Here is a 25,281-nt window from a genome sequence, read left to right on the forward strand (position 1 = left end):
AACTACTAAGTAGCCTCTATTTTGTGAGAATCTTAAAAAATCCAGCCATACCTCTGAATCCAAGTACAAATATTTATTTAATACTTGCTCTGTGTCTGAAACTTTTCTCAGCATCATAAGGAAGATGAGATAATCGCAGTTAACTCCTCACGTCTTCACTGACTAAACCACCGGTACTTTGCTGTTTCTCAGGCCGAGTTTTCTAGCATTGTTCTTGAGGTCATTGATAAATCGATTACACCTCTCCTAAAATCGTTATTAGAGCAAGTGAGCTAAAAGAATAATAATAAATCTTGGATCACCAAATTTGTTCAGTGCGGAAAATAGAGGGACTAAGACAAGGGAAGGGACAGGCTCTGTCGCAGACCTGGCAGGAGGTCTTCTCAGCCTTCACGGAATTGAAGAGAGTGAGGACCTTGCTCTGGATAAGCTTGGGCTGAAGGGAGTGTTGTGGCTGGTTTGATCTTCTATCCAGACCACTAACACTGTCTCCCTGTCGGCAATAAGGCTGTTTTGCTTTCTTCTCATTCATGTGTTCACTGCAGGAGCACTTTGAATTCCTTCAAGAATTTTTCTTTTGTGTTCATGACTTGGCTAACTCTCTGGTGCCAGAGGACTAGCTCTCAGCCGCCTCAGCTTTCGACATGGCTTCCTCAGGAAGCTTAATCATTTCTCACTTTTCATTTAAGGTGAGAGGTGTGTGACTCTTCCTCTCATTGAACACTTAGAGGCCATTGTAGGGTTACTAGCTGGCCTAATTTCCATATTGTCATGTCTCAGGGAACAGGGAGGCCTGAGGATATGGAGAGAGAGGGGAATGTCAGGTCAGTGGAGAGGCCAGAACACACACACATTTATCCATTAAGGTCTCCATCTTAGATGGGCAGTGTTCATAGTGCCCCAAAACAATTACAATAGTACCATCAAAGACACTGATCACAGATCACCATAACAACTATAATAATCATGAAAAAGACTGGAATATTGCAAGAACTATCAAAATATGACACAGCGACATAAAGCGAGCAAACACCGTTGGAAACATGGTGCTGATTGATTTGCTTGACATAGGGTTGCCGGAAGTTCTCAATTTGTAAAAAGTGCAGTATCTGTGAAATGCAATTAAGGGAAGCACAATAAAACTAGGCATGCCTGTATTCTTCAAGAATGAAATCCGCACCACACTGTTGGGGAAAAGTGCAATTCTCCACAGAGAACTCTATGGAGAGGAAGCAATTTAAAGCATGGAAGAGCAAAACAAATCACATGGCAGGCAACTCCCGGTGATGTTGGGGGCAGTTTTCCACTCTGTAAACTCTGTTTTGCACTTTGCTTCTGGGTTTCCAACACCGTGCAGCCTTCCCTCTGATGGCTGCCTGGCAGGGCCCTGGGAGGGTGGGCAGCTGTGGGAGGGCAGCTGAAGGCACAGAGCCCTGCTGCTCTTGAGGAGTCCTTGTCTTTAGAACTGACAAAAGGAAACAAAAAATCTGTGTTAAAATGACATTACGAGTGAGACAACAGTGATCACAGCAATTCTGAACATATATGGTCCAATTCTTTAAAAACCATTGACCACCAATGTTTATTAATATATTTTCCTTGATCCTTATAAATCTGTGTGAGGGTAAGCATTTAAAAGGATGAATGTCAGGCTCAGAGAGGTCAAGTAATTTGCCTCAGATGTACAGATCTAGCTAGTGTCAAGGCAGAAACTAGAAGGCATTAAATATTCTCGGAGGGAAACACAGCAAAAGTCAACATTGTGCAATGCACTTACGGATCTATGCATTCCAAAGAAAGCAACGTGGTTAAAAATCTTTTTCTCTTTCCTTTTTAAACTCTTTTGCTTGGGCACCTGCTTTTTGCAAGGTGTCGCCCGTGAGGGTGCACGTGGCGCTCGCTCGGGAGCACAGCCTTCTTCATCCAGAAGCTGCGGGAGAATGGCAGCACACACTGGTGTGGCCCACACGCTCACAGTAAGGAGGTTTGATCCTAATCCATCACCATCATCCTGATGCATAGTTAGATTTTTCTCTGTACAGGACATGAGCATCCCTACATAATTAAAATGAGCCATCGTCCAGCCACTGGGCTCCTGCCACAGGGACCAGAGGGCTCCACATTCCAGGAGTCCCCAGAAATGCAAGGCCAATTCATCCTGAAGCCAAGGCACCCAGCCAGAAACCAGCAGAGGAAAGGTGAGCCCCTCCCCTCCGGCAAGCGCCTTCTCTTGGCTCATGTCTCCACTTCCCAAACGCGTGACACAGAGCTGATTTTCCATGTGTGGGTGGAGGGCCCGTGTGGACAGAGACCCAGTACCCGCCCAGAATCAAGCTTAGAGAAACTCCAAAGGTCTGAAATCAAGACCCAGCTCAATTCTAGGAAGGTTTTTTTTCTTTTTTAATTCTTCTAGGTAGACAGTTGCTCCCTTCTCTGTATCCCCAGAGCACTGTTGCCATATAGTTCTGTGTCTGCACATCCATGTGTCTTCTCAGAGCATGTGCTTCTACAACCCGAGAACGTGCCTTCCCAATCTCAGGGATTTGTCCAGTATCTCGGTCTGTCACGGGAGGGGACCAAATGACCACATGTCTTAGACACACCTGGAATCAAAAACTCCAGTGGAGCGAAGAGTTATGGAATTGAACTGGACTCTCTTCTGGGCTTCGGCTGAAGTGGCCTTGGGATTCCAGAGAGAACTGGACTCTCAAGTCTGTTCCCACAGCAAGCTCGCTTTCCACGTCTGCTTCAGACCCAGGGCGAGACCAAAACTAGACTGAATGTTTACGGTCAGGGCTTTTTTATCTTCCTTCTTGTCATTTTTTTCCCCTACCACTCCAATATTCTCCCATTGATATTTCTTTCTCTGAAGAAGACATTTTATTTATTTGGGAAGTATTTGAGCCAGAATAGAATTTCTACTTCAAAGTATTTTTATTATGATTGTTATTTTATAAGGATAAAGTTTCAAAAAATTTATTTTTTAATACACACACCCTAATTGGAGCATGAGGAAACACTAACCTAAATCTTGCCAGGACTGTTTAAAACTAGCTAGGTTTTGGGGGCCAGCCCGGTGGTGTAGTGGTTAAGTTCAGTGCGCTCCACTTAGGTGGCCCAGGGTTTGTGGGTTTGGATCCCAGGTGCTGACCTACACCACTCATCAAGCCAAGCAGTGGAGGCGACCCACATACAAAATATAGGAAGATAGGCACAGATGTCAGCTCAGGGCCACTCTTCCTCAAGCAGAAAGGAGATTGGCAACAGATGTTAGCTCACTGTCTATACTTTCTGTCTATGCTCATAGAGTAGCTGAATGTGTAGCTTTGTATCAAGGGATAGAGCACTCTTCTTCAGAGCATTCTTGTTTAAGCTGAATAATGGAATACATTTGGATAGTTTCAGAAATAATCAAATCAGGTTAAGAGTAGGAAAACCAGGTTGCATACAACAACTCAACCTATATTTGAACGTGTATCTGAGACAAACATTTGTACATGCAGACATATAGAAATCTTCTCCTGGAGTTAAGAATGTATTGGCTTTCTTCTCTCTCTTTAAAATGGTAGGGGTATGAATGCCAGGCAGGAGGAAGCCTTAGTTAGGGGAGTGGTGGCATTCCTTCATGACTGCTACCTTCTGGAGGCAGTGAAATCAAACGGAGAATGGGGGTGGGGTCTGCTTTGGGGGGAGGAGACAGATGTCTAGGCCTCCTTAGGCCTCTGAGTGAGGGAGATGAGATTTATCAAGGCTGCTATGAGCCATGCCTTATGCTGAGTGGGACCTTCTAGTATTTAGTCCAAAGAGGTGTAGGTAGCATCATTTACATTAAAGTAGACCAAACCAAAGCTCAAAGAGTTTTGAGTAAACTTATCTGACTAAGCGGCAGAACCAGGAGCCTTCTGTTTCTCGGATCCTGCTCTCTCTGGTCCAGCCCCAGGAGCACTGCATCCACGTGAGTGGACATGGAGATGCACTCACTCCTTCCCGGGAAGGCCGAGTGGTTGGGCGTTGAAGGCTACTTGGTGAAATGTTGCTTCACTGTTTATCCTTCTACAACTTGGCTCCTCTGTTGACATTTTTAGTATTCGGTATAAACATGTGATTTAAACAAATGTTAAGGTACCTTATTAGGTAAACATTCATAGCTGAGCAGTAGAAACTTGGAACTCAGCTTTTCCTTGCTGATCGCCTTTCCTTTGAAAAGCATTCTTTTGACAGGGGCTGTTGGGTAGTTAAAAATCATCTCTGGGTAGCTTTGTGGGGTGTCCGAAGAAACACGGCCACCTGGAATCTTACCACATAGCCAGCATTTAATGACTACTTCCCAAGGACCCTGACTGCTGATAGTCATCATGGAGCTGCCTGAGCGTTGTGGCCCCCGGAGCAGAGGTCAGAGGCCGGCTGAGAAGTGGGCTCAGGCAGGTTGTGTCTTGCAAGGCAGATCCTTTTGCTGAAAGAACGTTGACCATGGTTGGGCGTTCAGAAAGCAAACAGGGAATCTAAGAGTGGGAGGAGACTTACTATGAAAGCAGATGATTGCCAAACTCTGCTTGATTTGAAAACCAAACCTGGTTAGCTTTTGAAATGTGATCTGTCACCTGAATCCACTGTTCATACTAAACATCAGAAAACACGGACAAGTACAAGTGAAGTGTCTCATACAACAGGCAGGAGAGAGCACTGCCTAGGAAGCATTTCCCCTGGAAGAAGTGACCCCGAGTCTGAGCAAGCCTCTAGGTTTGCAGGATGAGGGGAAGAAGAGCACATTAACACCACAAGGATGCAGTTGGCCAATTTCCGAACGTGGGAAATTCTGTGCAAAAGCTGACTCAGCTCCTCTTTCTTCTTGCCATCGCAATGAATGTGCCGTAAGTAAATTAAACTAACTACTACTGATAATCTCACTTCTTCTTTGGATTCAGGCCAGAAGTCAGTGAGAAGGAATTTTATGGGCAACTGGGCCCTCCGGCGCGGCTCCAGCGCCTGCCAGGACCTTCCACACGTGACGCCACCATCCCCAAAGCCAGGGCAGCTCTTCGGCGTCAGCCTCGGGGATGTGTGCGAACGTGACAGCCTGCCCCCTTCTCTTCTGGTGGGTTTCATTTTGGGCTTCTGTGGCTTTCCTGAGGACAGAGAACTCTGAGAAGTCAAGTGTCTCGTTTAAATCTATCCCTAAACGGAGAAATCTTTAGACAGCCGCTGGCTTTGGGGGAAAAGCTTTGCTAATATTACTTCAGAGAATAAAATGTGATTTAGGTACTGCAGAGTCCTAAAGCAAACACGACAAGGAAAAGATACCCTTGTCCATTCCATAGGTTTCAGCAAAGGCCCACATATGCCTGCTCAGATCAATGCAAATGGGCTCTATGTGGAGGAGTCTCCGAGAGTCCACCCCGTCTCATCTTCTCTGAACTCCACAGTAGTCTTCAGCCTCCTTCAGCTGAGTCTACTCAGTCTCACTTCTCAGAATCTCTCAGGTGACTTTGACCTGTATTTCCAGTGCTGAAGCATACAGACTCAGCCTCTGGCATATGTGGATCCTTTCATCCAAATAGAATGTGTCAAGTGACAGCCACAGAATTTGGCCTGTGTTAACTCAAATTGGTGTATGGAATTGTCACTGTCAACATTTATTGAGTGTCCAGTATCTCTCCAAGCACTCTACCAGATCTAGGGAATTTTAGGGTAACGATGAAGAAATGTGTCATGCCAGTCCCATGCTCCTACTACCTCAGTCCTTGCAAGTTTCACAGCAAATTTAGGGGGTAGCTATGATTATCATCATTCCCACTTCACAAACGAGAAAAAAAAGTAACCTCACTAAAGTGTACACTGTGCCCAAGGCCACACAGCCAAGATGTAGTAGCATCATAGGATTCGGGTCCCTTGGATTACCTGACTCCAATACCTAGAGCCTTTCTGCACCACAAGCAGAGGACATGAAGATGCAGCAAAAGGAAAGGAAAGAGTGATGAGAAGAGGATGTAATTAGAGGAGGAGGAGCGGGGTTTGGAGAGCCCGATTTTAAAAGAGGGAACGCAATCCAGGAAGTAGAAATGGGGTACGCAGCCCCTTAAAGGGGAACGAACAATGGGACACGGGTATGGCACAAAGATTTCCATAGCTGGGGAAGAGCAGCTATATTAGGGCACGATGAGGAAAGATTGGTGGAGTAGGAGCGGGTGATTCCACAAAGGCCTGGAAGCAGGGAAGTTTGATTCCAAAGTGTCAATTCACTGAAAAGGAAAATCTGACTTAACAACTGTTTGAAATGCTTCAGCATATGAATGTAGAAGGGATGGTTGGGTAGAAAATAGAGACACTGAGAAAAAAAATTCCACGTTTGCTTGCATGCCCCCACCTCCAGCACTGCACCTCGCTTACCCCAGCTCCGACAAGCGGGGAGCGGGTGCTCTGGGCTCCTGGATACGAGGTGCCATTGATTTTTCCTTTCTCTTCTTCCCTATAGGATATGCTTTGCTTTATCAAGCAAAAAGGGCCGCTCACAGAGGGCATATTCAGAAAATCAGCCAATATAAAATCATGCAGAGCCCTAAAGGAGACATTAAATGCTGGGGACAAAGTGAACCTGGACTGTGAATCTGTTCTTGTGGTCGCATCTGTCTTAAAGGTAGGGAAACTTCTAGCATTATCCACACACAGCGTAACTCTGAAGGTACATGATCAATTTCCTTCACCGTGATTGCCCAGGAACCATAATAGGCATAATAGATTGAGAAACTGAAAAACACTTCACGAAGTCCAAATTTAAGGGCGTTAGTTTGGGTGTTAAAAGCCCCAAATGTTAGATATACTTTCCTTTCTCATCACACACCGCCTTCTCCTTCTTCATTCCTGAACATTATCCCAGAATAATAATAATAAAAATCCTAAACACACACTTAGATATACAGAACGTTTACCAGAACAAACATCCTGTTTTTGATGACTTCTTCACCATTGTCCTAATGAAAGCAAAGTTTACAAAAGAAAATTCGTATGAAACATCTGAAAATAGATAGAGAGGTTGACCGTAGTCAGTAAGCCAACATTTGTCATTCAATGAATCAAAAAATGCTCAATGAGTGACCAAAAGCTCCATTCACTTCCTCATCCTCCTTTCGCCTGTCTCTTTTAATTGAAAAGTAGTGTAGGGGTGACTTCACTTTTTTTGCCTTTTCACCCTTACCAAATTTGGCATCCTTTATTAACGTTTGTTATGCTTAACCCACCACCCACGATTATGGTCACACAGTAACAAGCTCCTACCACATGCTTCTTATAAATCTGACTTTTAAAGTAGGTGCAGCAACGAAAATTTGTTTGGAATTCTGAAAATTCAATAGATTTATACAAAAAAGTTTTTTAAATGATACAGCTAAATCACAAATATCCAGTTATGTTTCTATGAAGGGAATCATAGAACAGGGAAAGAATTGACTCAATCCATCTTGGTATTTGTTAACAGCTCTAAAGAGGAATGTCATAAGTAGAAATGACTACAATAGGTTATTAAAATTCTCTTATAATCGAGATTCCATTTGGTCTTTCCTTGTTCCCCATGATTGTTCAGCTCTGTCATATATAGGGACAGTTCAGAAGTGGCTTAGAGTCGAGCACTGTGACACTGGGATGATTAGAAATATACACTAGGCATGCAAATAGCAAGTTGAGTGTTGCCTTCTGTGAGGTGCACACCTGGAACTGATTTTACAGCAAGAGTTAGAGTTGCCCATCAGCAGAGTCTTGCCTATCTGTCTGTTATAAGTACAGACTAGCAAGGGGGTGGCCACTCGTGGGTATAGTTCTTAGACATTCCTAAAGTTGACTGATCTTGGTGGGGAATCAGACTTTGCAACTTGGCTTTGATAATACCACGCCCAGTGAACTGGAGTGTTGACCTAAACCAGAAATGAGTACGTCATCAGGACCACATTGAGTCTGCCATTGAGCTGTCTAAAAATAGAGGTCCAGCAGTGAATACCCTTGGCATATTCTGCTCGGGTAATGTTCTGGCTTCACCACACTCAGCCTCACCAATGGGCTCCCACAGAACAGGGTTCAGGAAACAGAGAGGAGACACATGCTCCGAGTGCATGTAGTGTGGTACGCATGAGGCAAGGGCCCTCCTGCACGCTCCCAGACTCGAAGAGCCGGCCAGAGTTGGACTGCTTCCTCCCTCCAAATATATTGGAAGCACTCCATAGGAAACACGGTGAAAAGCACTAACTACCATGGCTAGCTACAATACCTTGGGTACCACACACCAATCAACATAGTCAAAGTGAGAGGACTGGGACTCTGTCCATTGGCTTCTCTGCTCTGTCCCCAGTGCTCACAACAGTGCCTGGCACTAACAGCAGCTCAATAGGTATTAGCATGAGTGAACCATCATTAGATTCTAATTAGGATAGTTGCCCTGAGGCACTTCTTGAGCAAGCCACCACTAAGAGAAGGCGTGTGCTGCTGAGTGAGAACAATGGAAGCTAGGTGTGCTTGGAAGTTAGCAAGACAATGTGACAACTTCCCCTCAGTCTTGCACAAGCATTAAAGCTTCCGTAAATTTTAATAGGCCCAATTCTACGATATTAAACTTGTTCCTCAGCCCTCTAAAGTGACAGATGTTCCAGGCCTCCACTTAGGAAGCTGACATTTGTGCGTCTGTAGCCCTGATACTCAGAGGCCTGAAGTTGCGATGTATCTAAGTTTTTAGTAAGTTTCTTCTTTTGGAAGGATCTGTATGTCCCACTCACAGACTGTAAGGGGTAACACAGTGTTACCCATTGGGGATTTTGATATATTTCCAATGTCTGCTGCTTCCCAGTCTGCAGAATCGAACGTTCATACAGTTAAAACCAGGAAGAACGAGGCTATTGTGACGCAGTGTTCTCCCAAGGAGCACACATACCTCAAGTCAGAAGGCTCAGTTCTCTCTTAATATGTGTGCGAGAGCACGAGGGGGTGCGCGTTTGGTTTGTTTCGGAACTTCTCTTGCTTGAGTTAAGAGCAAGCACTGTGTCTCAAACGGGGATGGGTATTTCTTCTCAAGAAACTAGCAGGATTGAGGATGACGTCTCACCGGACCTTGTCAGTTTCCACTAGTTTACTAAAATGGACACCAAGAGGAAGTTCCAGGTGATGGAAGGGGGCTTTCTCTTCACTCCCACTGTGGCCCACTCTGCTTTGATGCTTCTAAGTTTTAGAAGTCCAAGCACCCACTTCAGGGTGTGCAAGTCAGTGGAGAGGTGGAGCTGAGCGCTGCGTGGGTCACAGTGTGGGGAGCCTGAGAAGGAAGTGGGGACAGAAACTCAACTTTTCAACTGCATGTTTTCCCTGTAATTTGTCCAATATGTATTTGCCATAAGAATAATACTCTTCTTTTGATGTGTGTAAGGATTTTCTTCGAAACATCCCAGGGAGCGTCTTTACATCTGATCTCTATGCTAAATGGGTCACTATAACTGATGGAGAGAACGAGGAGGAGAAAATCGCTGCCACTCAGAGGTAACGATGCTATGATTACTCTACTGGGGCACACCTGAAAAGTACAATCAACATACTCTTAGGAAAATATTAGCTTATACTTTACAGCTTTGTCCACTAAAATGATGACCAATGCCAAAGAGTTGGATTTGACCACTCCCACGGAGGCCAGTTCAAAAATAGAGGCATGCCTTACTGCTCTTATTGAGTTCTTGTTCTTCTCCTAGTCTTGTTAATAAGGAATCCTTGACCATTTTACACCTTCTGAATATGTTGTCGACGAAAATAATCCATAACCAATCTATAAATGAAAATGTGGGTGAGTTTATTCTGAGCTGAAATTTTAGGATTATAACCCGGGAGGTCTTTCCACAAAGGAAGAGAGCACTCCAAAGAAGTGGGGGTACATAGGGTGGTTATATACCCTCAAAGAGGGTGTTTCACATGATTGAAATGTCCCTCCCACAATAGTCACAAGATTGCCCTGTCGGCACAGCACTTGCTGGACACAGCAGGTAGTGGGTCTGCTATCTCCAAGGGCACAGCAGGAGGCAAGTCTATTGTCTCAAGCTGGGTGGTCACAGGTGAACACAGCAGTGAGTTTCTAGCCTAAGGAAAGATGCTTAATCCTTAAGGAGACACCAACGGTGGGAGGGGGAGGGAAGTTGCAACTTTATCTCAAGGTCCTTTTGCTCTTGCCATAGGGAATCTCTAAAGCAGATATACAATGCATGCTCAACGGCCTCGGTCAGGCCCTTTTGGAAAGACAAGGTCAGGCCCGAATTAGGTTTACACCAGAATGGCTTCCTCATATATTCCACTATATCCTATTACTTGCCATTTTTATTTGACAATATGAAACTGAGAGCAGATGAAATCCTTTGGTCCAAGAGAGATGCTAAAGGACCAATCTGCCAGGGATATGGTCTTACCTTTGTCAAACACTTAACTAGCCAGAGAAGTTCTTATCTGGTTCAGAAACTGAACTCAGTGAAACATTTTTGCCTGGAACTTTGCTGGGCTCTTACCCTGAGACAGTGTTCCTATATTGCTACCTTCAAAACAAAGGGAGCCTTTCAAATTTCATCACTGTTTGGTTTAATCAATGAGATTTGTGAACTTGAATTGAAGAGTTTCTGCAATGTTTCAGAGTTTTAAAATATATTTAGATTAAATTCGATATTAATAAGATGTGCCCAAATGAGAACACGTTCTAGGCGTTTCAGGGAAATATTTCAGGCAGCATGTTTAGGAGGGCCATTTCTGCATTCTCGTGCATGTTCACTGGGCCTTGTGCCTGCTCTACAAAGAAGTCCTCTGTTCCCTTTCTCTGTATTTCCAACTTCCTAAGCAAAATGACGTGCTGTCTTTAAAGGTCCATTTTTGTGTCTTTAGGCTTTTGGACGAGCTGCCCAGAGCCAATGCAGCACTCCTGCGCTATCTTTTTGGAGTGCTGCACAACATTCAGCAGCATTCGTCCGTCAATCAGATGACAGCTTACAACTTAGCCACCTGCATAGCCCCAAGCATTCTTTGTTTGCCCAATGCCTGCAGCGCAGACTTCGAAAGTGACATCACAAGAAAGGTAATGAAAGCTCTCATTTGCGTGCCCTAGGGGTCAGAGTCCCCACTTGGAACCCAAAATGGACGGTGTTAACTCTGACAGACCAGTTTTTGAAAGTGCATCCGTTGAGTGGCAGAGTCATTTATCCTCCTCTGTGGGGATGGGAAGGAGGGTTGTTAAGGGGGAACTGTGAGCAGTGGAGTCTCTCCTCCCTTCGTGTCCATGAGACTAAACTCTGGACCGACTGAACAGCAGAGAGAGGAGCGGCCCGATATGACAGAAGAGAACCTGGGCTTTGGAATGTGACAAGCCAAGGTTCAACTCTCAGCCTAATCACCGAGGGATGTGTAACCCTGGGCAAAGTTTCCAAGCCATGGTTTCTTCATCACACGATGGCGACAACACCCAGCTCCTCTGGTCATTACTGGCACATCCTAGGCAGCTTGGGCAATATGAGCACCCATGGCTCCACACACTTTGACCTTCCTCTGCCAGCTGTGGCTCATTCAGAAAAATACTTGGCTACTATTTTGCCTCTGCTATAGGGTGAGGAAACTAGTAAAAGCTTCCAGAACATCCCATCAGAGCTACAACATGCCCAATAAGATCACAGCTGTTTCCCAAGAGAGTTTCCCAGAAAGTAAGGGTGGGGCAGGCAATGCAAGAGGAGGGGCTGCAGCCAGACAAACTGAATGGTGTCTCTCCAGCTGCTTTCTTCCCTCACAAAAACCCACAGAAATCTCTGCTGCCCAAGTTGAAGCAGCACCTAAACTTACAAATGAATTTCACGTATCCGTGTCTATTGGGTGCTTTATAAATTTTCCTAAGATGCGATATGTCTACTATATCTCAACAAAACCGGAAAAAATTTTTAATGAAAACGAACAGATAAAATTTCATAAGAGAGTATACATCTTCCCCCAAACATCCTATGTGGGTTACATTTGAAAATTGCCTTTGTTTTCAAGATGTAACCATTGATATAAAAATGTTAGCTTTTAAACTAGACCACAAATTATGCCTTTAGTCCACTGATGAAAAGTATTTTAAAACCTGTGCCCAAAGTACTCACGAAAGTATCACAGTTCGTTCTTAGAGAAAACTGGTTCTCTGAATTTTTCTTAGTATTCTTTCACAATTTTTGTTAGAGCCAAGATTCATGTATGAAATGTGATTTATAACTATGCCATATGAAAAAGAACACCCCGTTTTTACCCTTTTGTGTTGCAGATTTCTCTTGTGCAATTTTTGATTGAGAACTGCCTCCAGATCTTTGGAGAAGACATTGCTTCCCTCCTGGGGGAGAGCTCCATGCATTGCGATGGCAGCGAGAAGGCTGCAGATCCTTCGACTGACTTCGGAGAAGACATTGCTTCCCTCCTGGGGGAGAGCTCCATGCATTGTGATGGCAGCGAGAAGCCTGCAGATCCTTCGACTGACTTCGGAGAAGACATTGCTTCCCTCCTGGGGGAGAGCTCCATGCATTGTGATGGCAGCGAGAAGCCTGCAGATCCTTCGACTGACTTCGGAGAAGACATTGCTTCCCTCCTGGGGGAGAGCTCCATGCATTGTGATGGCAGCGAGAAGCCTGCAGATCCTTCGACTGACTTCGGAGAAGACATTGCTTCCCTCCTGGGGGAGAGCTCCATGCATTGTGATGGCAGCGAGAAGCCTGCAGATCCTTCGACTAACTTCGGTGAGAAACAGGCAGCGAGGCCGCCAGGGGTCATGGGAGATACCTAGACGGGGGATCCCAGAGCACATCCCAAGGGCAGTGATTCCCACCTGCTCCTCCTTCCACAGGCTGGCTCACAGGTCAGGCAGGGTTGCACACTGTTGTGAGACCAAAGAAAGAAGTCGAGGTCTCTGACTTCAAGAAGTTGCTGGTGCAGCTCGTAACAGCTTTAGGAGACATCATGGGATAATAGAGTGTCTGGGAACTTTTTCAAACAAAACTTCCAATCTATTATGTGTATAATAGACGTGCTCTGGTTGAAACCAGAGTGAGGGCCCCGAGGCGCTGCTGCTCAGTGGTCCCTGAAGCACCGAGGAATTCCAGTGCTCTTTGAAACAGATTAAGAGGAGCAGCATCATTGAGAAAAAAGGAGCTGACTTGATGTCAGACAACCTTTCAGAGTACTGCAAACTCCTGTGCTACCATTTCCTGGCTGTTTGATCTTTGGCCAATTATTCTAGCTCGTTCTCAGTTTCTTCATCTCTAAACTGTAGGGGGTAATAATGTTTAAATCTTAGGATTGTTGTAAAGATTAAATAAGATAGTGGATGTAAAATAAATTTGTGAAAAAGTATTTAATAAGGCTAGTAGAAGTGCCCCTGAGGCTAGAGCTGGTATTATTGGCACCTCGCTAATCACAGCTAACGGGCAGGAGTCCATTCTAGAAGGTAGAGTTTAGATTGAGAACCCGGGGGCCTGTATCATGAGCCCCTTCCTATTTTTGACATTTCTTGGTTTCAGACATTTACCTCAATGCTCTGAGGAAGTCTTTAGGAAAATCCACTTCATCGCAATGAGATGAGTCTAGTATCTGAGAATATGCTTATACTAAGACAATCGTTGGTTTTTCATTTCAGGAGTGTCAACCAAGCAACCTCTCGAATCCAAGCCAGTGAGAGTGATAGTGACTTACAAAAAGGCACAACTGCAGAATGACGCCGAAGCCCCACGTGGCGTGGGTCCACCCTGCTCCCTGTCTGCAATGCTTTCAGTCACTGAAGATTAGAGTCTCCATAATCATACTCGACCCTTTCCTTTCCTTTCCTTCCTGTAATATCCCACCAAGAACACTTTCTCCAAAATTCTACTACCTCCGTTATGTTCTCATCACGTAGACACCAGTCAGCTAATGCCCCCAAAATTATTTTCAGCCCCTTGTAACAAAAAAGTGTGTGGGGGTGGTGAATTTCTAGAAAAATACAGGGTCAGAAAAGTAAAGTTTTTGTAGCTCCTGGGAATCACCTCAGGACTCAAGAACAGTAATTCCTGAGCTTGAAGATTCCAGTCCTCAGTCACCACAGGGTCAGTAGATTAGATGGAAGGATCCTCTCAGACATCTCAGGAAATAAGCTCCCAACGTGTCAGAGACCAATTTTCACAAAGTTAAACACATGAATCTCACACACTAGAGTCTAAACTTGAGTCCAAATGTTATTAAACTCATCTTACTGAGGAGACCAGTAAGGTGGTAAAGAATGTTTTTGAGTATAGTACTTTTATGGCACCAAGCTGGGGCCAAAGAAGCAAATTTTCTTTGTTGGACATAAACAGTTAATGTTTTAAAGGGTAATCAATCTATAAGCTTTGAATTTATCTTCTCCTGTGACAAAAATATACAAATTAACATTATTCTATTTTTATGACACACAGTGAAGGACATCCAGATTTGGACTCCTCCATCTTACACTTCCCATGCAAGGTTTCCTGGAGGGGAATCTGTCCTCCCTCTGTCAACTCTCTCACCCACACTTCACTTCTCACCCTGCTGACATGTGGCCTCTCCCTGTCTTCCTTTCCAGCAGCCTCAGTAGATCACATTCAACCGATGACCAAGCCCCTCCACCTGACAAACCAAAGCACATCTTCTGGGATTCCTAAGGCACTTGCCCTGCCAGGGTCTCGTAATTCCTGAATTCTAATCTCATTTCCCTGGTAGTTCACTTCTCCCAGGTCATGTTGTTTATCTCCATCCTCCTCTGTTTATATCGTTTCATGGACTTTTCTACATCTTTGCCTAAACCCGAGGACTCTTCACGTCATTCCCAGGTGCCCTCAGCTCTCGTGTTGCCTCTGATTCCCTGCTCTCCTATCATCCCACAACGCTCATCCCATCACAGACCCATGAGTGCAGCAGTGTCCTCTCTGGCCTCCCTGTCTCCAGTGGTGAAGTTGGGGAAGGATGGCCCCATGTATGCCTCCCACCCTAATGTTCCTACTTCAGGGCAAGCTCCCTGAGCAGGGATGAGGCTGTCTAGCACAGCCTGGGATTCCACTGCCAACCACCAGGTAGGTATTCAGTAAATATTTGCTATTGAAGACATACCCCTCACTATATAGGTCACGTGGTACTGCATCAGGATGAGGCCTGAACTGGGAGAGAGTCAGCTGTGCACATCTTCCTTTTTCTGCCCTGATCCTGAGAGCTGAGGGGGCATCAACCAGGGAGAGACCTGTGCATGGAATTCCTTCCTAAAATGCACAGTATGGAAAGAGGGGGCAGTAACTTTGCAGTGGAGAAAACAGACAAGCACTACCTTAGCCAGGCGATCAAGGTCAGCATCAACAGTCATACATCTAGTTAATAACAATGAACCTGTATAATTTCATCTGTTGTAACCAATATCCCCGATTGAGGTAAGATGCTAGTAATAGCAAACCAGAACAGAGGTGTATGGGAACTCTCTGTGCTGTCTTTCTTAAATTTTCTATCAATCTCAAAACTGTTCTAAAAAGTAAAGTCTATCTTTTAAAGAGTTCCCATTAAGTATAGATGAAAAATGGTATCTTGGGTTTTCTTTAATTGGACATGCTTTGTTTACTAATGCAGGGAAGTCTGTCCACATTTGGGTTGGCTACTTACATTTGTTCTTCTGTGGATTGTTGATTGTCATGTGCCCCTAAGGTATATGGTTATCTGTTATGTGACATTAGTGTAGTCATATCTCACTGACACAATCTCATGAACTACCAGAGTCTGAGGAAGTATTAACTGCCTGCTTTTCATTATCCAAATACCCATTTTACTGATGAAGAAATGGAGATTCAGAGAGGCTGAAAAATTGAACCAAGTCCACATTTAGTGTCACACCTAGACCTTGAACTCATATCTGTCTGACTCCAGAATTCCCTAAACACCACACTGTACTAGGAAGTACCAAGTGTGTGACATTGGCAGGAGGAGGGGGGGATCCTGACAGCTGGCTGGGTGTCCAGTGACAAACTTTAATTCTGTATTTTAATGAAGTGATGACACCATCCAGGCAAACTAGAAGTATGTAGGAAGTCCCTGAGTGGCTGCTGTGAGAAATGGCTCATGAGGGCAATGAGCTTTGTGTCCCAAGCAGAGGGACTAGAGTAGGTCACTCCAGACCTACTGAGAACAGCAAAATGGATCCTCTCTAGTCGCCCTCAGAAGAAATGCAACTTTCAGGGGCCAGCAGGGGACACAATCTCATGTCATACATCATCATAATTTAATGTTGGCACTGAAAACTGAAGCCAGGAAGGGGTATCGCCTCTCCTCAGAATTCTTAAACAGCATCCAAGCTGTGGGGGACCCCATTCACAAGCACTTGCTTGTCAGGTCTTGACCTTAAGAAATTGGGCAGAAATCCAAAGGCTCTGGACTCAAGGGATGGGATTTGACCTCTGGCTTGGCTGCCTGTCTTGTACAACCTTGAGCAAATCAATTCACCACTGGGGTCCTTGCTTTGTTCATATCAAAACAGGAACCACTGCCCTACTGACCTCATAGAATTTTCCAGCAGATGAATAATAGTACTGATGGCTAACAGTTACTGCACAGTCACTACAGACCGGCATTTTGCAGGCATCATCGCATTTAATACTCATGGCAATCATGCCGGCCAAGTACTTATATTATCCTTATTTTATAGATTGGAAAACAGCTCCAGAGGAAGGATATCGTTTGAGGTCACCCGGTTTGCGAAGATGAAGTCAGAATTTAGAGCCCATGTTGTTCACCGATGAGTTACGTCACTAACTACGTTCCAAAGTGATGCTAGATGGAAAGAATGCTGGTGCTTCAGAGTCCTGGGGCAACCTTGAGAAGCTGCAGAGGAGTGGATGACCACGAGGTGGGGCTTGGTATTTATCACTGGGTGGATATGCAAGCTGAGGGGGTTTGGAGAAGAAAGATGCAGAGAGAAATGAGCTTGACTGGGGAAAACGAGCAGAGAGGGAGAAGAGAGAGTTGGGGCAGTTGCCAAAAGGAATGGAAATCTAGGAAGACAGAGCTACTCGAAGGGGATTTTGAAGAAGCTTTGCTCTCAGGTGTGCTTTGTGATAGCTATTCTCTGGCCTCCACTAAACCTTCAGGAAAATCCCTACTTTTCCTCAATGCCTTTAGAGGTGGATCCAGGGTTACTCATTGTACTGCTCACGGATGGCAGTGCTTCATTTTCATATTCCCACCTGCCTCAATACTTGTTACCCTACTGTTTCAAGATAGGAAAACCAACTCCTATCATAACCCCTAATGGGTTCTATTTGGTATCTCCTACGGGACTTAAGGGTAGTAATACTCTACAAAAATCAGTTGGTTTTCTAATTAACAACAAAGAACAAGATTAAGAGGATATTAAGAAAGCAGTTCCATTTCCAAAAGCATCAAAAATAATAAAATAGAAAAGGCTGTAAACTGAAAAATACAAACATTACTGAAAAAAACGAATTTAAATAAGTGAAAGGGCAGCCATGTTCACGGACTGGATGACAATACTGCGCAGGTATCCATCAATACCACCCACAGTGATCTCCACATTCAATGCCATCTCATTCAGTGCTCACCTCCCTCAGGTCAATCCACAACGTCTCCTGCTCTTCCCTGTGGTTCCTTGGTTGGGAAAGTACTGGATAAACATCTGTTCTTTTGGATTCAGATCCTAGACACCTAACACTCAATAATTCCATGGAGCTCTTAAAAAAATCTTGATTAGGGCCCAGTACATTACAGTCACAGGCTGTGAGAGTTTTTAGTGCAGCAATGGGAGAAGAGCCCTAAAATAGGGAGGAGGTTCCATTGTAGTAACGTTCCTGTTCTATCAGCCCTCACACTGAGTAACACTACAGAACTTGATTAAAAATATATTAGCTACATCAAACAGTCATATAAAGTAAGGAATTTATATTTATTTTAAACTAATATGCGTATTATAAAATTACATATAAAAACATAAATATATGTAATGTATTATATGGAGAGAACTTCGTATGTAAAATGCATTATAATGTATGAAATGCTACATATTGCATATTATGTGTTACATGTTGCATCTTATGTATGTTGTATATTATATGTTACATATAGAGAGAGAGGAAAAGAAGAGAGGATGTAGGGCAATTTCATTTTCCGATTCTAGGAAAATAATGAAACCCAAACCATCAGGAACGGTATCACTTGAGCAGAGCATAGGTGCAAGTACCATCCGTGTTATATGCAGAAACATTCACCTTGACCCTAGGGGGCATCTGGGCTGAGACTAGATGACTGAAATCTCTGGGCGATGGTGAACACAGAATTGGGGGACAGCAGATATGAAGACGCACTGAGCCACATGCCAGACGCCCCAAGCGCAGAGAGAGCTTGTGAGCTTCTAGCGGTGGAGACTTGACACACTGCGGGAGAGGAAAATGAAGTTACTGGACCCACTGAAACGGGACTCATTGATCCTCTAGCCCATGGTGGGCAGTGTGCATCAGCATGGTCCTTCAGAGGTAAACAGCACAGCCCAGGGAAAGCTCTGACCTGGGTCAAGCAGCATCACCCAACAGCCACCAGGGGGAGCTCCTCCCTGCACTTTCCTGCTCTGTGAAGGGCCTCTGAGCCCCGGGTTCTTCTCCCATATCCAGCTTCCCAATCCCTCCATTCACCACTGGCTCCACACCTTCCCTATAGGAAGGAATGATTCTGACCCATGATGCCTTGAGAGTGTCTGAGACAGTTTCTGGGGTTGGGTGAGGGCTCCCTGCAGAGGTCAGGGGTCCTGGCTCATTACTATGGCCTCCCAACTTATTCATGATGGAATATATAATAAATGCGTTAGCTCTAAAAATGTCCTAATTTTAGTAGCTATTTATAAGTAGTATGTCAGTCATTTATTTCTATATTTTACAGTGACTTATGAAAGCTGATATTATTTGTGTTTTTCAGATAATTCAATTATTTTTTCTAATTCTTCCTTTTCCTCTTAAGTTTTAGATGCTCCTTCTCTTCAAATTTCGTGCTCATCAAGGTACATATTTTTCTGCACTGTATCAAAGAATCCTTTGTTTAATAGAAGACACAGAATAATTCAGTATGGACCTTTGTCTGAGGTGAGTTGGGGCTCTCAAATACAGATGACGGGAAAGGAAACAATAACCCTGCACATTTTATGAAATGATGTGCTAGCAATCCTGCAATGAACATAAAATCATATTTGATTTCATGCTGTGAGAACGCCAATGTGGTGGTTAAATTGCAAAGATTACTGGAGAAGTTTTGTCTTCCTCCTGCTCCTCTCTAATTCTAAATCCCCTCAGCTGCTCTGCCTGTTCTTTCTGCCCCAGATAGCACTGCTGAGGGAAAAGGGCATTTAAAATGCTGCATAATGTTCACACCAACTCGGTCAGACTCATTTCAGTGTCATTTTTTACATAATATGATAAATAATATTCTTCTCATGATTCATTCCAGAGACATTGACGAACTCCACACAATGAAATGCCTAGAGAGACAGTAACATAGGGACACAGGAAGTACTAATTTGCAGTCTCCTGTACAACTAAGACTGAGCAAATGTCACAGAGGACGGCAATGACCTTGGTGGTGGTCAATAGGGGGACTGCCTTATAACCATTTATTAAGCTCTGCCCGTATTTTGGTGCATATTTTCAAATTTATTTTGCGTATATTTTTAAAGCATTTGTAATATATAAATATTGTTTTATGTAAAAACCCCAACAGAACCTGTCTCAGACCTGGTCAGTATCAGGATTCAAGTTACTGGGAGTTGTTCACTTGGTGAATTTAGAAAATCAGACGGCAATTATTTGTTCTCTGGCCAGAGTTTCATTTGTCATCTGAGAGAGAGAGGCTGCATGGGGCTCACTCCATTTGGCCCAAACAGAAGTCTGCAGTTGCTTGTCAAATAAATGTCTTTATGTTGTTGCATATGCAAAATACCCTTCTCTTTTCAGGCTGAGTAATATTTCTTGGCATTATCTTTATCTATTCATCTGTCGATGGACACTAAGCTGTTTCCATATCTTGGCTCTTGTGAACAAGGCTGCAGTCAACACAAGAATGCAGATGTCTCTTTGAGATTCTGATGTCAATTCTGGTGGATATATACCCCAAAGTGGGATCGCTGGATTGTGCTGAGTGAAATAAGCCAGTCACAGAAGGACAAATATTGTGTGATTCCACTTATGCGAGCTATCTGAAACAGTTCAACTCACTATAGTTGACAACACTGCATTGTGTCATTGAAATTTGCGAAGAGAGAACTTAAATATGCTTGCAAGAAAAAGAAAGAGAAGAAAAGAGAAACCTGTGTGGTGACGGATGTGTTATTTATCCTGATGAGGGGAAACCTTTTGCGATGTATCAAATCATGTCATTGTAAAGAGATACGTTTATTTGGCAGTGATGCCCTATTAAAACTGGAAAAATACCCCCCAAACCAAAAAAGAAGAAAAAAATGTGAAACTCACAGAAACAGGAGAATGGTGATTGCCAGGAGCTGGGGGAAGAGGAAAGAGGGAGCTGCTGTCCGACAGGCACAAAGTTTCAGTCGTGCAAGATGAGTAAGTTCTAGAGAGCTGCTCACAGCCCTGTGCCCAGAGTTCCCAGTACTGCAGTGTGCGCTTATGACTTGGTTAAGTGGGCCGACCATAGGGTAAGGGTTCTTACCACAATAAAAAAAAAAACTGGGCAATTTCTGGTGATCACAAAATGCTTAGAGTATATAACTGAAGGAGTAGTACATGAAATATCAAACTTCAAAATTAGATAATTTCGAAGAAATGAAAACTAGAATTGTTTGACATTGAAAGAATTAATATCTCACTAAATGGATTCTCCGAAAAAGATGTACAGTGTTTATAAGTGCAGCGTTGAGAGGATCTGACGGGGTGACATTTTAATAAACTACTTGACGTTTAGTGGATACTCAATAAATGTTCATTCTCCTTTCATTTCTGGTAACTTTGGACCCAATTCCTTCCCAGAGGCATCAGAAGAGATCACATTCATGTGCTTAGAGAACGTCACGTGTGCTCTGCGTCCTCCACGTAGGCAGGGCGGGATGGCTGAAGTGGGCTGGAGTGCCCACAGGTAGGTGTGTCCCTGATCAAACCTTAGCATGTCAGGTTCTAGTAAAATAGTTTCTCCTTAGAGCAGACTTTTTAAGAACAGAATGCTCTAGCATATTTCAAAATTGTTCATTTTTTCTTTCCTCTGTGGAAGCACAATATTTTTTCTCAGACATTCACTGTAAGAAGCAGGTCCAGCTGCTGGAGGCAAAACTCACAAAAGTTTGGGCCCCTGTGACCAGGTCCTCCTGGAATTTTAACTCTCTGAGGGTCCACACTTGTCCACACTGGGCCTCCTGCAGATTGTCCATTACAGGTTAGGCTTCCCTGCCCCAGCACTGGTCCCCTCAGGGGCTCAGTTGTGATTCTCTGCGTTCACCTGTGAGTCTCCCCAATCTGGGGGCGGCAATTTGCCCAAGACCTCACTGCTCTTATGAACCTAAGAACAGCTGGAGCCTTTTCAGTTTGTTCAGCTGTTTAGTGTTTGGGGATGGAGTGGAGACTTCCAGGCTCCTAACATCATGGACCAGAAACCAGAAGTCAAGCCAACACCTTATTTGTTTTATTTATAGCTCTTCTAATTAATACGGACTGGACATATAATAAAGGGTCCATATTTGAAATGCATAATTTGATACCTTTTGACAATTTATACCCCTTTGAAAACATCAGCACAATCAAGAGAGTGAACATTTCCACCCTGGCACAGTGCTTGTCCTAGGCTGTGCTGCTGGCACTTCCTGCCCCAGCAGTGGCAGGCTCTAATCTGGGCAGTGCTCTGCCCTGCTTAGGTGTACAAAGGCCTGGCCACTGGGTGGGTGCCTCCAGTCCGGAAGTGTTGAGCCTGGTGCCTGGACCACCCAACAAGAAATGGTCCTAGTTCCTGAGAGCAGGGGTCTGATTCGGTCCTCTCTTCTCTCCCCAGGTGGCTGGAGATGCTCATGTTCTATCCCAGGACCAACAAACAGAACCAGAAGAAGAAGCAGAAAGTCGAGCCACCCACGCCACAGGTAGGCAGTGGGTTTGCCAGTTGGTGTCCACTTTGTGGTTTCAGAGATGAGGAGCTGGGGCAAAGCGAGAGTACCCCAGAAGATTCAAGGGCTTCAGGACCCAGCCTAAAATTAGGGGTGAGGGAAGGATTCAGGTCAGGGCTGAGGTGGTCACCAGCCCTGCACGTTGTCTCCATCCTTACAGTGGTCTGTGGGCTACAATCTGCATGCTCCTCTTCAAGCCACAGGGCAGGACCCACTACAGGGACAGGGTGGCCTGCTTGTGTGGTCTGGGGCTGCCCCAGGAGGCTTCCAGCCAGGGGGCAGGTGCTGAGGAGCAGTAGCAGAGCGTGTGTCTCTTCCCCTGGCTGTCCTTCCAGCTGCTGGGAAGCAAAGAGCATGCCAGGAGGGGTTGCTGGCTGCACAAACTCCTCATGCGCCACAGTCCAAGGAAGGACTCAGCTCGGTTCCACTTTCTACACAGAGATGCTCTTGCAGAGAGCAGGCTGAGAAAGGGGAGCCAAGTGAAGGGCAATTCGGGGACCCCACTCTTGCTCTGGGGCCTTGACCATAAATGGAAAATTTGGTGCTGGTCTTGATTTGTGTGCACCTGCTCTGACTCCCATGTGACCAGAGTGGGAGGTGGCTGGGGTGGTCCCACCAGGTCCAGTCCTTCCCCAAAGACCCCTCTCCTCTCCCTTCTCTTCCCCAGCCAGTGTCCAGGGGCTCAGGGCACCAGGAAAGGTTCTGAGCCTCAGTGAACTGATTTGCAAAATGGGCTTGTTTTGATCCAGTTATAGGATTATTTGTGAGCTTGAAAGGAGGTCTTGGGCCCAGTGTGGGTGCTCAGTAAATGTTATTCCTTTCCTCTGTGCTCAGGCTTCACTGTTACCAAGTGTTCTTGCCTGATCGAGCCTCGCAGTAACCCTGAGAATGAGCAGAGTGGAGATTGGGGGTCCCTTGGGCATCTTGCAAGGCCCAGAGCCTGGCAGAGGTCCAGGCATAGCAGAACATGGCTACCCCCAGGGTTCAGCAGTCCTTCCTGGTGCTCTCTCCTTCACTGAGTGGCAGAGATCAGCCTGGGTGGAACTGGGTCCCCCTTCTCCTCTATGCCCCCCGGGTCTCCCCTGGATTTGCCTGCCCTGGGCTGCTGCACAAACCCTCCTACTAGTAGAGTGCAGCTCTGGGCCTGCTCTCAGCTGATGGTCATTGTCTGCCCTCTGTCTACCCTCCCCAAGGAGTCCTAGGCTAGCATCCTCTGGAAGGTAGTGTCCCTGGCAAAATCAAATGGGAGTTGTTCCTGGAGACTGAACAGCTTCCTGCTGGGGAACAGCAGACACACATGCAAATCCCCCAAACCTGGCTGGTTTGAGAGAAAAAACTCCCAGGCAGAATAACAGCATTCAGGGTTACACTGCGTTTCCATAGTAATACCTTGGAAATAGTGCCGTAGCAGACCTCCTGCCTCCAAATAAGGCAACTGCACGTGCAGAAGACACGCTCGGCCCAGACCAGGGAATTTGATGGTGCTCCTGCTCCCTAGCCGTTCCCTCCCCTGTGACGTCCCCTCCCCCAAATAATGCTGGCCTTGGCCAAGCTTCACCTTTTCTGTTGGTAGCAAGAGCCATGTGATCACAGGGTGGGAAGAGCCCCCACTTCCCTGAGGGTCTGTTAGAGCCCGGGCGGTCTGGGGTCCCAGCCTCTTCCACTCAACCACTCCCAAGCCCCAGCAGAAGCCAACCAGGCAGAGTCTCTTTTCCTTTGCCCCTTGCTCCTCAGAGCATCACCTTGAGGCTGCTGGTTTCTGGAAGCTGTGAACTTTCATCAGGGCCACGCTGCTGTGAGTCAGTCTCATGGGGTGAGGTGGGGCCTTTCCAGAGGAGAGCTGCTGATCTCTGAGAAAGCCTCCCTTCCTCAGCCTGATGCCAGAGTCATTCTAGTGCACCAGAGGAAGCTGAGGGGGAAGCCTAAAGCCTTTGGGGCTCCTGTAAAGGCAAGAACCCAAGACCCCATACCTGGCCTCTGTCTCCATGGCCTGGGAGTTTCAGATCAAACCAATGGGGAGCTGCTACACCCCATTCCAGGCCAGAACCCTCCTTCTCATTGGGTTCCTGCTCAGTTTCTGTGCCCAGGAAGTAGAAAGAAAGGCTGTCGTTGAAACCCCTTCCAGAGAGGGGGCCTGCTTAGCACATGGAGGTGATGGAGGCCGCTTGGCCCAGGCCTGCCTTCCTACCCTATTTCCTCTTTCCTCTTGCTTTGAAAACCCTTTCTGAGTAGCCAGATAAATAGCACAGACTTCATTATAGCATTGACATCCCTGAGCAGTGCCGCTGTCCTGGCCACACAGGGACATAGAAAACCTGGTGCCTCCACTCCTTCCTTGTGCACAGGCACTCAGGGTCTCTGTCGGCATGAGCTCCAGCATCCCTCTCCGCCACAGTGGTGACAGTGTGTGGAGCGGTAGCAGTGCCATGTGGCCCTGGCCTGGCCTGAGGCATCTTACTTTCCACATACCTGCTTTGGAGAAGAGAAGCAACTTTCCCTAGAGACAAGGCTTCCTCCCATCACCCACCCAGCCCCTCTCCTGGAAGCCAGCATGGCTTTTCTGCTGCCAGACTGTCCTTCAGTCCCCGCTGACTTGATCAGGCTTTGGCTGCTGTTCATGGCCCCCATTCTCTGGGAAGAGTCCTCCAGAAGCAGGGAACGTGGGGAGGGATCTGGGGACGCAGCCAGCCCTGCACAGGTCGGGGGGCCCTGGGTATGGGAAATGCATGCATTTCCCTTGCATTTCAGGCCTGGAATTTCCTCTGCCTCTTGCAAAAATTAAGCATAGATCTACCATATGATCCAACTATCCCACTGCTGGGTATTTATCCAAAGAACTTGAAAGCACAACGGCATAAAGATACATGCACTGTTATGTTCATTGCAGCATTATACACAATAGCCAAGACATGGAAGCAACCTAGGTGCCCATCAAGGGACAAATGGATAAAGAAGATTTGGTATGTATACACAATGGAATACTACTCAGCCATAAGAAATTATGAAATCCGGCCATTTGTGACAACATGGGTGGTCCTTGAGGGTATTATGCTGAGTGAAATTAGTCGGAGGGAGAAAGTCAAATACCGTATGATCTCACTCAGAAGATAAAAATAACGACAAACAAATACCTAGCAACAGAGATT

General features: G+C 45.5%; 1 protein-coding gene and 1 long non-coding RNA gene across 2 annotated transcripts in view; both read left to right on the forward strand.

Annotated features, from left to right (window-relative positions):
* Positions 1 to 20,331, forward strand: part of LOC100629999 (rho GTPase-activating protein 20) — an 84,855-nt gene extending 64,524 nt beyond the window's left edge. Inside the window, exons 11-20 of the mRNA XM_070232849.1 lie at positions 2,043 to 2,198; positions 4,926 to 5,095; positions 6,473 to 6,634; positions 9,398 to 9,507; positions 10,882 to 11,071; positions 12,281 to 12,746; positions 13,643 to 15,071; positions 16,682 to 16,882; positions 19,000 to 19,121; positions 19,986 to 20,331. Of these exons, the coding sequence (XP_070088950.1) occupies positions 2,043 to 2,198; positions 4,926 to 5,095; positions 6,473 to 6,634; positions 9,398 to 9,507; positions 10,882 to 11,071; positions 12,281 to 12,746; positions 13,643 to 13,791 (1,403 nt within the window). The 3' untranslated portion in view covers positions 13,792 to 15,071; positions 16,682 to 16,882; positions 19,000 to 19,121; positions 19,986 to 20,331. The remainder of the gene's footprint in view (positions 1 to 2,042; positions 2,199 to 4,925; positions 5,096 to 6,472; positions 6,635 to 9,397; positions 9,508 to 10,881; positions 11,072 to 12,280; positions 12,747 to 13,642; positions 15,072 to 16,681; positions 16,883 to 18,999; positions 19,122 to 19,985) is intronic.
* Positions 20,332 to 20,359: 28 nt separating this feature from the next.
* Positions 20,360 to 25,095, forward strand: LOC138917230 (uncharacterized). Its single transcript, XR_011424960.1, has 4 exons — positions 20,360 to 20,594; positions 21,018 to 21,123; positions 22,027 to 22,111; positions 25,023 to 25,095. It is a non-coding gene; the product is annotated as an uncharacterized lncRNA (long non-coding RNA).
* Positions 25,096 to 25,281: the final 186 nt, after the last annotated feature.

The sequence above is a fragment of the Equus caballus genome, chromosome 14 (genome assembly GCF_041296265.1).
Source record: "Equus caballus isolate H_3958 breed thoroughbred chromosome 14, TB-T2T, whole genome shotgun sequence".
NCBI classification, from domain to species: domain Eukaryota; kingdom Metazoa; phylum Chordata; class Mammalia; order Perissodactyla; family Equidae; genus Equus; species Equus caballus.